Source organism: Engraulis encrasicolus, chromosome 6, assembly GCF_034702125.1.
Source record: "Engraulis encrasicolus isolate BLACKSEA-1 chromosome 6, IST_EnEncr_1.0, whole genome shotgun sequence".
NCBI lineage: Eukaryota > Metazoa > Chordata > Actinopteri > Clupeiformes > Engraulidae > Engraulis > Engraulis encrasicolus.
Window position 1 is genome coordinate 741239 of NC_085862.1, and position 12879 is coordinate 754117.

At 46.4% G+C, this 12879-nt stretch overlaps 2 protein-coding genes across 5 annotated transcripts in view; both read left to right on the plus strand.

Moving 5' to 3' along the window:
* Positions 1–5118: 5118 nt before the first annotated feature.
* Positions 5119–9628, plus strand: LOC134450128 (putative mediator of RNA polymerase II transcription subunit 21). 2 transcript variants are annotated; one of them, XM_063199996.1, is made up of 2 exons: positions 5119–5329; positions 9322–9628. In XM_063199996.1, exon 2 carries the CDS (start codon positions 9332–9334, stop codon positions 9572–9574), a length of 243 nt encoding a protein of 80 aa, XP_063056066.1. In that variant the 5' UTR covers positions 5119–5329; positions 9322–9331; the 3' UTR covers positions 9575–9628. The 2 variants fall into 2 exon arrangements, with proteins under 2 accessions (XP_063056066.1, XP_063056065.1); XM_063199995.1 differs by having other exon boundaries at positions 5133–5325.
* An 882-nt stretch (positions 9629–10510) lies between these two features.
* LOC134450580 (casein kinase I-like) overlaps positions 10511–12879 on the plus strand; it is a 52179-nt gene continuing 49810 nt past the window's right edge. For all 3 annotated transcript variants that reach the window (XM_063200415.1, XM_063200417.1, XM_063200416.1), the window contains exon 1: positions 10511–10776. In XM_063200415.1, the coding sequence (XP_063056485.1) occupies positions 10588–10776 (189 nt within the window). In that variant the 5' untranslated portion in view covers positions 10511–10587. The remainder of the gene's footprint in view (positions 10777–12879) is intronic.

A 12879-nucleotide genomic window follows, 5' to 3' on the forward strand; every position in this document is an offset into this window, starting at 1 on the left:
AGAACCCTATGGGGACTAAAGGTGTCAACAATGATCGATTCGGCGATGCAATCCAATGCGGGGCATGGACGATTCAGAATCGATCAGGCAAGTTCGAGAATCGATCCTGATCATTTTTTTAAGTTTCAATTACTTCCATGGATATTTCGGGAGCAAATGAATGTTAAAGGCCAACTTCCGATAAAACACAGTTTTACTCACTCCTTTCGAAGATCGGACGGTCACCCCAAGTTAAACTCACTTGCAAGGCTCTCAAAGCGGTGCGTCAACTCTCCTGGCTGTGTTTCCCTGTGTTTCCCAATTGACATAAATAATGCAGAAAAACGAGCGAATCACGAAAGCCTTTCTGTGTTGCGTCACGACGAAAGAAGGCGTTGCCCACAAAGGTTTATATCGACCCATTTATCTAAAAACATGTCGAGTAATTTTTTTCTGCTTGTTTTCAAAACAAGCAACGTCTGGTGGCCTGAAACCTAGCTTAGCTTAGCTATCAGCTGGTTGCTACTCTCAGGTACACACACAGCACAAAGCCTCATACATACAGCAAAGAAAATGGAATATTGTACAAGAACGACCACTAGCTGGTGTGGCCAGGAGTGGCACTGCAGCTATGTTATCGCAGCCAAGTAAATAATGAATGGGTGCCAATGGGGCTGTACGCTTCTCATAGAACTATCTGCCCGTGTGATTTTTTCCCTGGAAACAATGGAGTCGCGTTCGATAGATATGAGTAAGTGAAAGCATTTGCCGACACGTTTGCATCTTGTCAAGTGTTAGATTCGTGAAAATGACCCTTATTTCAACTATAGTAATGACATAACACGTGACAATCGACTTTACGGCACTACGCCATTTGTTTTGTAGTTTTAAGTCTGACTTCAGATGTCGATGTGTTTAAAGTTATATTAGGATTGTTGCGGACACCTGTTATTTATTGCATTTAAGGTGGTGGAAAAGCGGCATGTGTACATGGGGTGAAGGAAATGACTGCGCTCATCCTTAAGAATTTGGGCACCTTCAATTAACATGTTGACGGCGGTGGGGGGTTTTGAGGTGTGTGACCGTAGATGTCTCTGCTAGGATCAGTCAGAGTACGTCTCTCGTCAGCTCTGGTCGTGAATAGTCGCAGAGATTCCTCAGCCAGCAGGTATTAGCCGAATGCTAGCGTGTTGCAGGACAAAACTAACACGTCTTTGGGAGAACAAAGCCATGTCAGGAACCTTTAACTTCACTTCTAATACAACTTCCATGATAAGGTACAGAATGTGCACACATCTTTACAAACCAGATAACAGAACCGTCACAAATCCCTGCTGAGCCATTTAGCCCAATAGGCTCCCATTCATCTTTTACTTGGCTGCGTTCGCCAACGGGGCTATAATGGGAGCCAATGAGAGATGCCTATCTCATAGCTTAGATAATTTCTGCATACAGCAAGCTCACTCTGGTTGCTCCGTGCCTGCAGCTCGCCTACGGGTCGCTGTCAAAAGAGCACAGCCCTGAATGGAGCCTGCACGCCTCCGTTGGTGCCCCTATAGTGCAGTACCACCCGGGGAAGTGGCGACTCTGTTTCCCATTACATTTTCTCCAAGAACTGGAGGACTGAGCCAATGAGAGACGCGTTTCCACGAGAGCAGGAGGAGTGAGCCAATCAGTGACGCATTTCCACGAGAAACACGGAACACCCTCTCGTTTCTCCACAAGCCACCTTGCTAGCTTGCAAAAACATCTTGAAACAAAGCAACCAGAACGTTTTTTAAAACAGGACCAACGCGTAACACATTCAATAACAATGGGGAACACAGCAATATTAATGAAATGACGTTGAGAGGCCATGTTTAAATTAAATAAAAGCACTTCAAAACATTGCAAGACAGATACAGACTGATACAGATTGATACAGAAAACCGCCAATAAATTGTTGCTCAGTATCTGACTACTTGTATTGCCTCATCATGACTGATTAAACATTTGCTTTGCTTTCAGTAGAAATGTAATGCATTGCAATGCATTGTAGAATTGAATCGGGTCGGATCGCATCGAATCGAATCGAATCGAATCGAATCGCTACCTCATGAATCGTGATCGAATCGTATCGTGAGGGCAGTGCCAATCTACACCACTAATGAGGACCCTATGGAAAAATACTCTGTATAAATCCCTATGGGGAGCAGGGGGGCAGGATCTGGCTGGTTAGCTTTGCCGGTTAGCAAGTCACCATTTTCACATTTACGACATCCACTTCGCTCCACCTTGCTCATGATGATTGGTGGGTGCGCAACCTTTACAGGTGGTTGGGCACCTCCATGCATCCAATGCCCGTCTTCCATATAGCTTTCTGATTAACCGTAAGTCAGACAATACCGTGGCACACGTAATTGGCTGAGTAAACTGTCGGCGGAAAACGACTCCATCTTTGAAGCTGAAAAATTCGTTCAATTTTGGCTGAATTCACTGGCCTAGCATTTCCCATTGAAATGACTGGAGGCGGGACTTATTCACTCTCTCCAGTTCTTATACTACCTCCATGGTGGGGAGGCACTCTATATAAAACCCTATGGGGAGGCACTCTATATAAAACCCTATGGGGAGGCACTCTATATAAAACCCTATGGGGAGGCACTCTATATAAAACCCTATGGGGAGGCACTCTATATAAAACCCTATGGGGAGGCACTCTATATAAAACCCTATGGGGAGGCACTCTATATAAAACCCTATGGGGAGGCACTCTATATAAAACCCTATGGGGAGGCACTCTATATAAAACCCTATGGGGAGGCACTCTATATAAAACCCTATGGGGAGGCACTCTATATAAAACCCTATGGGGAGGCACTCTATATAAAACCCAATGGGGACTCCATGTGCAGGGGGTGTTCAGCTCGGGCCTCAAGATCACTAGTTTGCAAGTAGTTTGATCTCCTATCAGTGTGTTTGCGTAATAGATAAAGTATGATGTTTGCATAACCTTTGTCATTGGAAGGGCCACTTCAAATTGCGATTAGTCCTCCAAGGGCCCCCAAGGGCCATACTATGAACACAAACCAGGATTCCCCCCTAGCTGCACTCTACAGCAGGCGGCCACCTTTACAGCCGACCCCACCTTCTCTAGGTCCCCTAAAAATATAACTTAATTAATTACAATGGAAATGTCCTTTCCAACATTTCTTTACAAAACATGTCATATTTCATGTGACACTGCACAACATTAAAATAATGTCGGGGTCTGGATAAGACGTAAACGGCCCTTGAGATGTAGGTACTTTTTTTTTACCCATATCGGCCCCAAATATCGGGTATCGGAAATTCGGTATCGGCCAAGGCTGATGGAAAAAAAATCGGTATCACATCGGCCATTAAAAAACCTGAATCGCTCGACCCCTACTCGAGATGTAGGTTTGTGTAACTGTAATCCATGTAATGGCCTGTAGGCTACTACTATGCAGGTTGGCTGCTGGTTCCTTGACCCCGGCTCCAATTGGCTACTTGGGATGGCTGTCTGCGGGTAAAAACGGGAAAAATTGACCATTTGGCGTTTTTAAGTAGTTTTGTGCCCAGAGACACCAATGCAATTTTTTGAAATTGGGCGGAATTAAGCGCATTTTGGCGTTTTTTGAGAACCTTTTGGGCGGGTTTTGATCAGACACATCTGGAAACACTGCAAACGTCACCCCTCAGAGCCAACTGATGACTTGTTGTCCTGCACCTGTGACCTATCAGGGGCACTGGCGGTAGCCTGATTCACACCAGACGGTGTGTGGGGGCGCAGAAGCTACACATACACCGTCTGGTGTGAACCAGGCTACACTGGTGGTGGCTCTACAGCCTCTCTATAACAGGGATTCTTAACCTTTTTGACGTTGAGGCCCATTATCTTCAGTGCAGAGTGGCCCGGCGGGGCCCATCTAATATTGCACGGCCCTTCGCGGCCCACAAGCGCGAGGTTGAAACTTTTCCGCGGCCCTTAGGTTTCTGAGCACGGCCCAGCTTTGGGCCGCGGCCCTATGGTTAAGAATCCCTGCTCTATAAGATCCATGAGTGTGACTGTCCCTGAAGGGTCGCTGACAGATTTTGCTGCAGCTGGGCACGGGACAAAATAATCTGATAAGTCCCCCTCTACATAGGCCTACAACAGTGGTTCCCAACCTTTTTCTTAAGGGACCCATGTTTTTACTATTGTAAGCTTTGGTGACCCAACCACGCGAGCGCCCGCACGAGACGGAGTCACAAGATGCCCTCCGTTTCCTGCCAAAACTTATTTTAATTATTTTATTCCTCAATTCGTCACATATAGACTAAATGTTTAATGTAGCACTTACAATTTGTTGCATCTATGCATTTATTAATTAAATGCTTTGTCTTTTATTCAACATGTGCTGTATATTTAAAACGAAACCCCTTAAAATCAAGAGGGCTCCGCGACCCCCTGTGGATCTTTGGCGACCCATAAGGGGGGTCCCGACCCATAGGTTGGGAACCACTGGCCTACAATTCTGGGGTCCCCATCTTTCCCTGGGCCCTGAGCATCTAACCCCCATGTTCTTGTCTTGCTTGTATTGAGTCTATTGCTCTTATCGGATGAAGGATCATTCTGCTATCTCTGGTCAGAATGGGGCCTTTGGCTTTGTGAAAAGTAATTTCTATAACCAACAATAGGACATGGTTATCTAGAAATAACTTTTCACAAAGGCCCCATTAGCCTGCTGTATGATATTCACATTACAACATTCCAAGTATGCTATTGAAATGGGACATGTACAGCATAGGCTATGAATCTGAAGCAAATTATCTGTTGATAATAATTGTTATTATTCATTAAAGGAGTAATTTAACATATTTTCATATTTAGCGTTTGTTAAATAACTCTATTCAACAAGGCTCCCTGCTAAATAGCCCCTCTTTGAAATAGTGGATAGGCTATCTTGGAAAGCAAAAAATGGTGTGGAGCAAAAAAAAAAAAAAAAAAAAAACACACCTGCTAGTGCTACATCTTCACCTGAGTTGTCATCATCGCAAGCTCTTTAGAGCAAGGGGTAGCCTACAACTGCGTTTGCATGAATGCCTGTGTGTGCTTGTCTACTGTTCTCACAGTTGTGTTTGGTGGACATAAACATCACCAGTCCGCTTTTTAGCTTAGTACATCCTTAACACACTGTAGATGAGATGCGCATAGCCCACTACTGCTGTTGACTTGACTGGCTAAACCCACACAGCACAGGCAGGCACCGCCACTGTATGGGGAGGAGGTGGAAAAGTGACACCCACGAAAAAGGCTGCAGGATACACAGAATGGAAATCGACATAGACGTTTTATATACCAATGTAGGTAATATGTTTTTGGTTTAATAGTTGTCGACCATCTCTATGTGCTTCAGTGTAATATCCTGAAATATTGTTTTTAATGTATTGTAATTTAGTGAATCAGATATGTCATAAAAAGCTAGCTATATAGCTAACATTAGGTCGTTGTCTGGTGGGACCGAAATAACGTTACCAACTCGAAAGAAGGGGAGTCTTTCTCTTCACGATGTATTATAGTGAGTCTGGTAGAAAGACATCGTTGTCGTTGTGCTTTACTAGCATTTCTTTTTTTTCCTGAATTTCCCCATCCATTCTAATCTGCAGGGAGCTTGTTGTTGCTCCTGCTGCTAGCGTTATTCAGTGGGAGCTAGCTAGCCATAATGTTCCTGTTGGTAAAGACGCAAGTGCGAGGGAGGGAGCGAATTAAATAATCGTCCAGCCGACCAGCTTCTTAGTTGAAATATTTATCTGGAGTGTGCATGAAGACATTTCGACCCTTCAAGACAATGTACTGCTTTGCCTCCTCATTAGCAGGATAGTTCCGGCAAAACGGCAACGTTAGTCTAGGCTCGCCATTCAGGCTTTTCTAGTTGTCTGTGGAGAACAGCTAAGCTAGCCACGCTAGCCTCTGTGTCAGTAATCAATGAATTAGCCTCCACTAACAAAAGCGGCAGGCCAACATTGTGTTCATGCTACTACTGAGACGTCTATCGTGACCACTCGAGATCAGAGTAACATCATGGGCAACATTGGCCACGTTTGAAATGGCAACAAGCTTCGATCGCAAAATAGACGTGTATAAGCTCGTTAGCGAAAAGACATTTATGCTAGTATGACCGATATGGCAACGTTACAGTCAGAAGGATAGCACTAGAACTAGCTTTTAGCTTGTTCGCTAGTTTCAACGGCTAGCTCCATATCACGTTCATGTCATGTTAGTGATCTAACAGTTCAGCTGAATTGTGAACGAGTCCTGTCTTTGGGGAAAAAAAGAGGTTGGGTTGGTAAGAAGCTTCCCGACATCAGCCTGGCTTTGTATTCAGCTAAATGAGGCTATTCGTTAGGCGTACAAAAAAAACTTCTTGGATGTTTACATGGGTAGTGGTGGATGCCATCTTATTATCAACGGTAATCCTGAGTGATGAACTACCCCGGTTGCTAAATGGTCAGCTCGCTTGAGTTGACACCTCTTCTTACGCGAGCCAAGAATGCATGAATCTATATTATTAACGTGAGTGACTCTCGAATGATTCGTGCTGCTGCATGCAATGGGCTTGATGATTTGTTCAAGTGTTTTTTTGCTGCACGACAGTGCTTGGATGTGAGTGGGGATTGCTTGCTGCCTCTAGCCAGAATTGTGTAGATTTACGCAGACTTAACCGGACTCCATTCATTTCCTGCCTTGGGTCAGACACACTACACAGTATATATTGGGGTAACACCCCCCCAATCCCCCCTCCCCTCAGCACCACACACACACACACACACACACACACACACACACTTCCACCACCCCCCCTACTCCACTCCAGTCCCAAGCAGTGTGTGCTTCTCTGTGACCCTCTGCCCCTGTGTGTGGTGGGAGTTGCTGTGGAGTATTTTTAGTGCTCGTGTTCAGAAACCCAAGATAACACTTCCTGTGGGGAGAAGGCTCTCTCCCGTCTCCCGTCTCCACTTCCTTGTCAGTCTGTGTCTCGCAGGAAAGCCACTGCCAATAGGGTCCTAGCCAGGGCACTGAATTAACACCAGACAACCAGCCAAATGCTGGTGAAATTTCAGTTTGGCTGGTAGAACAGACCAACTTACGAGCCGCTTTGACTCATTAGTGAGTGTGTGTTTGGCTAGAAAAATTAACATCTACTAGCCATTTTGGCTGGTGGATAAAAAAAGTTAATTTAGAGCCCTGGTCCTATCCACTGCCACTAGTATGCTTGCTATCCACTGCCACTAGTATGCTTGCTATCCACTGCCACTAGTACGCTTGCTATCCACTGCCACTAGTATGCTTGCTATCCACTGCCACTAGTATGCTTGCTATCCACTGCCACTAGTATGCTTGCTATCCACTGCCACTAGTACGCTTGCTATCCACTGCCACTAGTATGCTTGCTATCCACTGCCACTAGTATGCTTGCTATCCACTGCCACTAGTATGCTTGCTATCCACTGCCACTAGTATGCTTGCTATCCACTGCCACTAGTATGCTTGCTATCCACTGCCACTAGTATGCTTGCTATCCACTGCCACTAGTATGCTTGCTATCCACTGCCACTAGTACGCTTGCTATCCACTGCCACTAGTATGCTTGCTATCCACTGCCACTAGTATGCTTGCTATCCACTGCCACTAGTATGCTTGCTATCCACTGCCACTAGTATGCTATCCACTGCCACTAGTACGCTTGCTATCCACTGCCACTAGTATGCTTGCTATCCACTGCCACTAGTATGCTTGCTATCCACTGCCACTAGTATGCTTGCTATCCACTGCCACTAGTATGCTTGCTATCCACTGCCACTAGTATGCTTGCTATCCACTGCCACTAGTATGCTTGCTATCCACTGCCACTAGTACGCTTGCTATCCACTGCCACTAGTATGCTTGCTATCCACTGCCACTAGTATGCTTGCTATCCACTGCCACTAGTATGCTTGCTATCCACTGCCACTAGTATGCTTGCTATCCACTGCCACTAGTATGCTTGCTATCCACTGCCACTAGTATGCTTGCTATCCGCTGCCACTAGTACGCTTGCTATCCACTGCCACTAGTATGCTTGCTATCCACTGCCACTAGTATGCTTGCTATCCACTGCCACTAGTATGCTTGCTATCCACAATGGGTTTCGCCACAATTGTGCTGGGAAGTTTTCCAATGCCCCCCCACCATCCCCATCCCCATCCCCACGTGTACGTATTTTACGACCACCACCACCACCACCACTGCACGGGAATCCTAGGAGAGCCACCACCACTACTATACTGTCCACTGCTATTGCCACTAGTATCCTATCCACTGCTATTGCCACTAGTGTACTGCCCACTGCTATTGCCACTAGTATCCTATCCACTGCAATTGCTTAGTATACTGTCCACTGCTATTGCCACTAGTATCCTATCCACTGCTATTGCCACTAGTGTACCAGGGGTGTAAATCACAGCCTTCACGACGATACGATACGGTATCGATTTCTTAAGTCAGGGATTAGATTTTTTTTTCGATACTTAAGAATTCCCCACGATACGATGCGATTCGGTTCGATTAGATTTTTTCCCAATTACCTTTCCACTACTATTGTGTTATGGAGCTAGGGCGTTGTACAGGGGCCAGCGATTCAATTCTTTTCGACTCTTAAGAATGCCCCACGATACGATGCGATTCGATTAAATTGCCTGCCGATACTTCCGATACATCGTTACATTTCAATTTTATTTACATCCCTATAGTGTACTGCCCACTGTAATTGCTAGTATACTGTCCACAGCCACGACCACTAGTATCCTATCCACTGCTATTGCCACTAGTGTACTGCCCACTGCAATTGCTAGTATAGTGTCCACAGCCACGGCCACCAGTATCCTATCTATCCACAGCAGGCTTGCTGCGCCATACTCGACTGAGCTGACATAGTTTTCCCATGTCTGTCCCACCAACCACCGCGCCTATGTATTGTTTTCCACCACCACGGTGCATAGGGCTTCCTGAGGAGATGTGATGTTGAAATGAAATTGGGGTGATCAGATGTTCAAACTGGGTTGATGAATCTCTACGTATATCCCGCGTGGAACAATACCTCAGTACTATTATTATTATTATTATTATTTTATTATTATTATTATTTTGTCCTCATCTGTTCTGCCCTTTTTGGCAGCTATTGTACGACTACAGTGGGGTGATTAACTTAGATGTTGATGAATCTCTACGTCTATCCAGCGTGTGTGTGTAAGAGGAACAATACCTCAGTATTATTATTATTTTTTTTTCCTCATCTGTTCTGTTTCTCCCCCCCCCTGCAGGTGTTAGTGCATGCCCAGTAGCAGTGTGTGTTGCCGTGCCCAGGGGGCGGGACTCTGGGGAATGTGTCGTCGTCGTGGCGGCCAACAGGAAGTGATGCACAGAGACCCCCGCCGCACGTTTGGCTTTCCGTCCGGGAACCCCACGCCACCGCCAACGCAGCAGCAGCAGCAGCAGCAGGAGCAGCAGCAGCAGGAGCAGCAGCAGCAGGAGCAGCAGCAGCAGGAGCAGCAGCGCTCTCCCTCCCAGAGCTAGGACAGGACAGTACAGGACAGGAGGACAGGACAGGACAGGACAGGACAGTACAGGACAGGACAGGACAGGACAGGATAGGACAGGACAGGACAGTACAGGAGGACAGGACAGGAGGACAGGACAAGCAGGGATAACCCATTACCACCACCACCACCACCACTACTGCTACCACCACCCTAGCTGGAACTATTTGCAAAACCAACCCCCCTAGCCGGCTAGTCTGCTTCCAGTATTCTGCTCGCCACCTTTGCAAGTCTCTTCCCCCCCCCACCACTGCTGCCTATCCTATTCTAGGGCCTGGAAATATAGTACAGGATCAAACGCCACATGTCCGGGCTCCAGCACAAGTAGGGATCCACTGATTGTATTGCATTGTATTGTATTAAGCGTAAAAGCTACGAGTGCAGACTGGTGCTGTTGTTGTTTTCTTCTACATTTGGGGTGCAGCAGGTGGGAGCAACAGCATCCGCATCCACTTGCAGCTACAGAAACAAGAAACACTTTTTTCCCTCCTCACCGCATCCTCACTTTAACATCCTCCAATCAACACTACAATCAACACTGGTACAGCAGCGAACTGAACCAAACTCCAGAATCGCACCGCACCCACTCCACACCACCACCTCCACCTCCACCTCCCCTGCTCCTTGTGACCCACCCACCCCACCCCCATCTCTCTGGTTGCCGTGGTGATTCAGCGCGTCTGTGGATTTTATGGCCGTGACGTAACTCTGGATAAGCCGGGGTACCACAAGCTCCAAGACCTAGAGAGGAGGGGAGCAGAGGGGGGAGGAGGAGGAGGAGGAGGAGGAGGAGGAGGAAGAGGAGCAGAGGGGGGCGGAGGAGGAGGAGGTGGGGTCAGTGGAGGAAGAGTAGGGGGAGGAGGAGGAGGAGGAGGAGGAGAAGGAAGAGGAGGAGGAGGTGGGGTCAGTGGAGGAAGAGTAGGAGGAGGAGGAGGTGTCAGTGGAGGAGGAAGAGGAGGAGGAGGAGGAGGAGGAGGTGGGAAGGCCGAGATGGAGGAGGGCAAGAGGGTGGTGAAGTCGGGGGGCAGTCGGAGTGGGCACGGCGGCCGCAGCTCCAGTTCCGGGGTGCTGATGGTAGGCCCCAACTTCCGCGTCGGGAAGAAGATCGGATGCGGCAACTTCGGAGAGCTGCGGCTCGGAAAGAACCTCTACACCAACGAATACGTTGCCATCAAATTGGTGAGTAATAATAATAGTAATAATAATAGTAATGGTAAAAATAAGAAGCTTTACACCAACGAATACGTTGCCATCAAACTAATGAGTAAGTTAATAATAATAATAATAGTAATAATAATGATAATAACAACAATTATAACTAAGGATAGACCGATATATCGGCCGATATACAGGCGTCTCGTTATCGGCCGATACACGTGTGGTTTTGGCTGATACGCAATATATATTTTTTTTATGTCATTCGGGTTTTTTTTTTAAAAACCAATATACCATTTTTTTATTATTTGATTGTTAGACATTACTTGATTGTTAGAGTGGGTGTTTAAATGTTAGAAGTTCTACCTCAATTTGATAATGTTAAAGGAATGTTTATTTTTAACTTGAGACCTGGAATATTTGTCATTTTTTGTCCTTTTTAAAAAAAATCCATATCGGCCCCAAATATCGCGTATCGGAAATCGGGTATCGGCCAAGGGTGATGAAAAAGAAATCGGTATTGCATCGGCCATTAAAAACCCTGTATCGGTCGACCCCTAATTAATAGTAACAACAATTAAAGAAATGGTGACTGTACTAATAATTTATGGGTCACTGACGGTTTAGTAGTACCACACGTCAGGGTGGTGCAACTACACCTAATGCCACAATTGTATGGAGTAAAGGATTTCTTTTGTTTTTATTGGATGTAAGTGGATTTTAGTGGATGAGAAGCATTTTCATTGCAGTATATTAGTTAACTTATGCCAATGTAAGGTTCCTTGAAAGGACTAGATGTTAGAAACCCTGACGTTTCGGATTAGGCTGTTTCCAATCCTGATGTTTGGGACTAGGTTGTTTCTAATCCTGATGTTTGGGACTAGGCGTGTGGACGGCGTTTGGGTTAGGGATGTTGACCGGTAGCCGTTTAACCGATAGCCGACCAGATAAACAAAAAAAAAATTTTTTTTTAAAATAAAATTTTCTGCCAAAAATGATAATTTGGTAAAATAATTCAGCATTTTCCATCTGGAAGCACTGGCTGTGTGTGTGGTGTGGTGTGGTGTGGTGTGGCGAGGGGAGGTGTGATGTGAGGAGTTCAGGTGTTGTGGGGAGTTCAGGTGTTGTGGGGAGTTCAGGTGTTGTGTTGTGGGGAGTTGAGGTGTTGTGTTGTGGGGAGTTGAGGTGTTGTGTTGTGGGGAGTTCAGGTGTTGTGTTGTGGGGAGTTGAGGTGTTGTGTTGTGGGGAGTTGAGGTGTTGTGGGGAGTTGAGGTGTTGTGTTGTGGGGAGTTCAGGTGTTGTGGGGAGTTGAGGTGTTGTGTTGTGGGGAGTTGAGGTGTTGTGTTGTGGGGACCTCAGGTGTTGTGGGGAGTTGAGGTGTTGTGTTGTGGGGACCTCAGGTGTTGTGGGGAGTTGAGGTGTTGTGTTGTGGGGAGTTGAGGTGTTGTGGGGAGTTGAGGTGTTGTGGGGAGTTGAGGTGTTGTGTTGTGGGGAGTTGAGGTGTTGTGTTGTGTTGTGTTGAGGTGTTGTGTTGTGGGGAGTTCAGGTGTTGTGTTGTGGGGAGTTCAGGTGTTGTGTTGTGGGGAGTTGAGGTGTTGTGGGGAGTTGAGGTGTTGTGTTGTGGGGAGTTGAGGTGTTGTGTTGTGGGGAGTTGAGGTGTTGTGTTGTGGGGAGTTGAGGTGTTGTGGGGAGTTGAGGTGTTGTGTTGTGGGGAGTTGAGGTGTTGTGGGGACCTCAGGTGTTGTGGGGACCTCAGGTGTTGTGGGGAGTTGAGGTGTTGTGTTGTGGGGAGTTGAGGTGTTGTGTTGTGGGGAGTTGAGGTTAGGGGTGGGCGGTATGGATGGTATACTATCGTAAAAGGTATTTTTTCCATCAAGGTATGGATTTTGGCCATATCGTTCTACCGTGATATAGCGCATTGCATCCTGCAGATGGCAGTATAGACAGCGTTTTGAACATCCACCCGACTGACTGCTCAACTCAAGTTGTAGCAATGTGGTTGTAGAGAAACAGCACAATCATTTCCTTTGAATAAGCTTCAAGTGTAAAATGTATGGTTAGTGTTGTGAACTATTGTCTGAAATGGTATGTGATGGCAACACATTTCGATTCTGGACTCCACAATTT

Excerpts from the sequence above, each read along its gene's own strand:
- LOC134450128 (XM_063199996.1), top strand. The coding sequence starts at position 9,332 with ATGCCCAGTAGCAGTGTGTGTTGCCGTGCCCAGGGGGCGGGACTCTGG.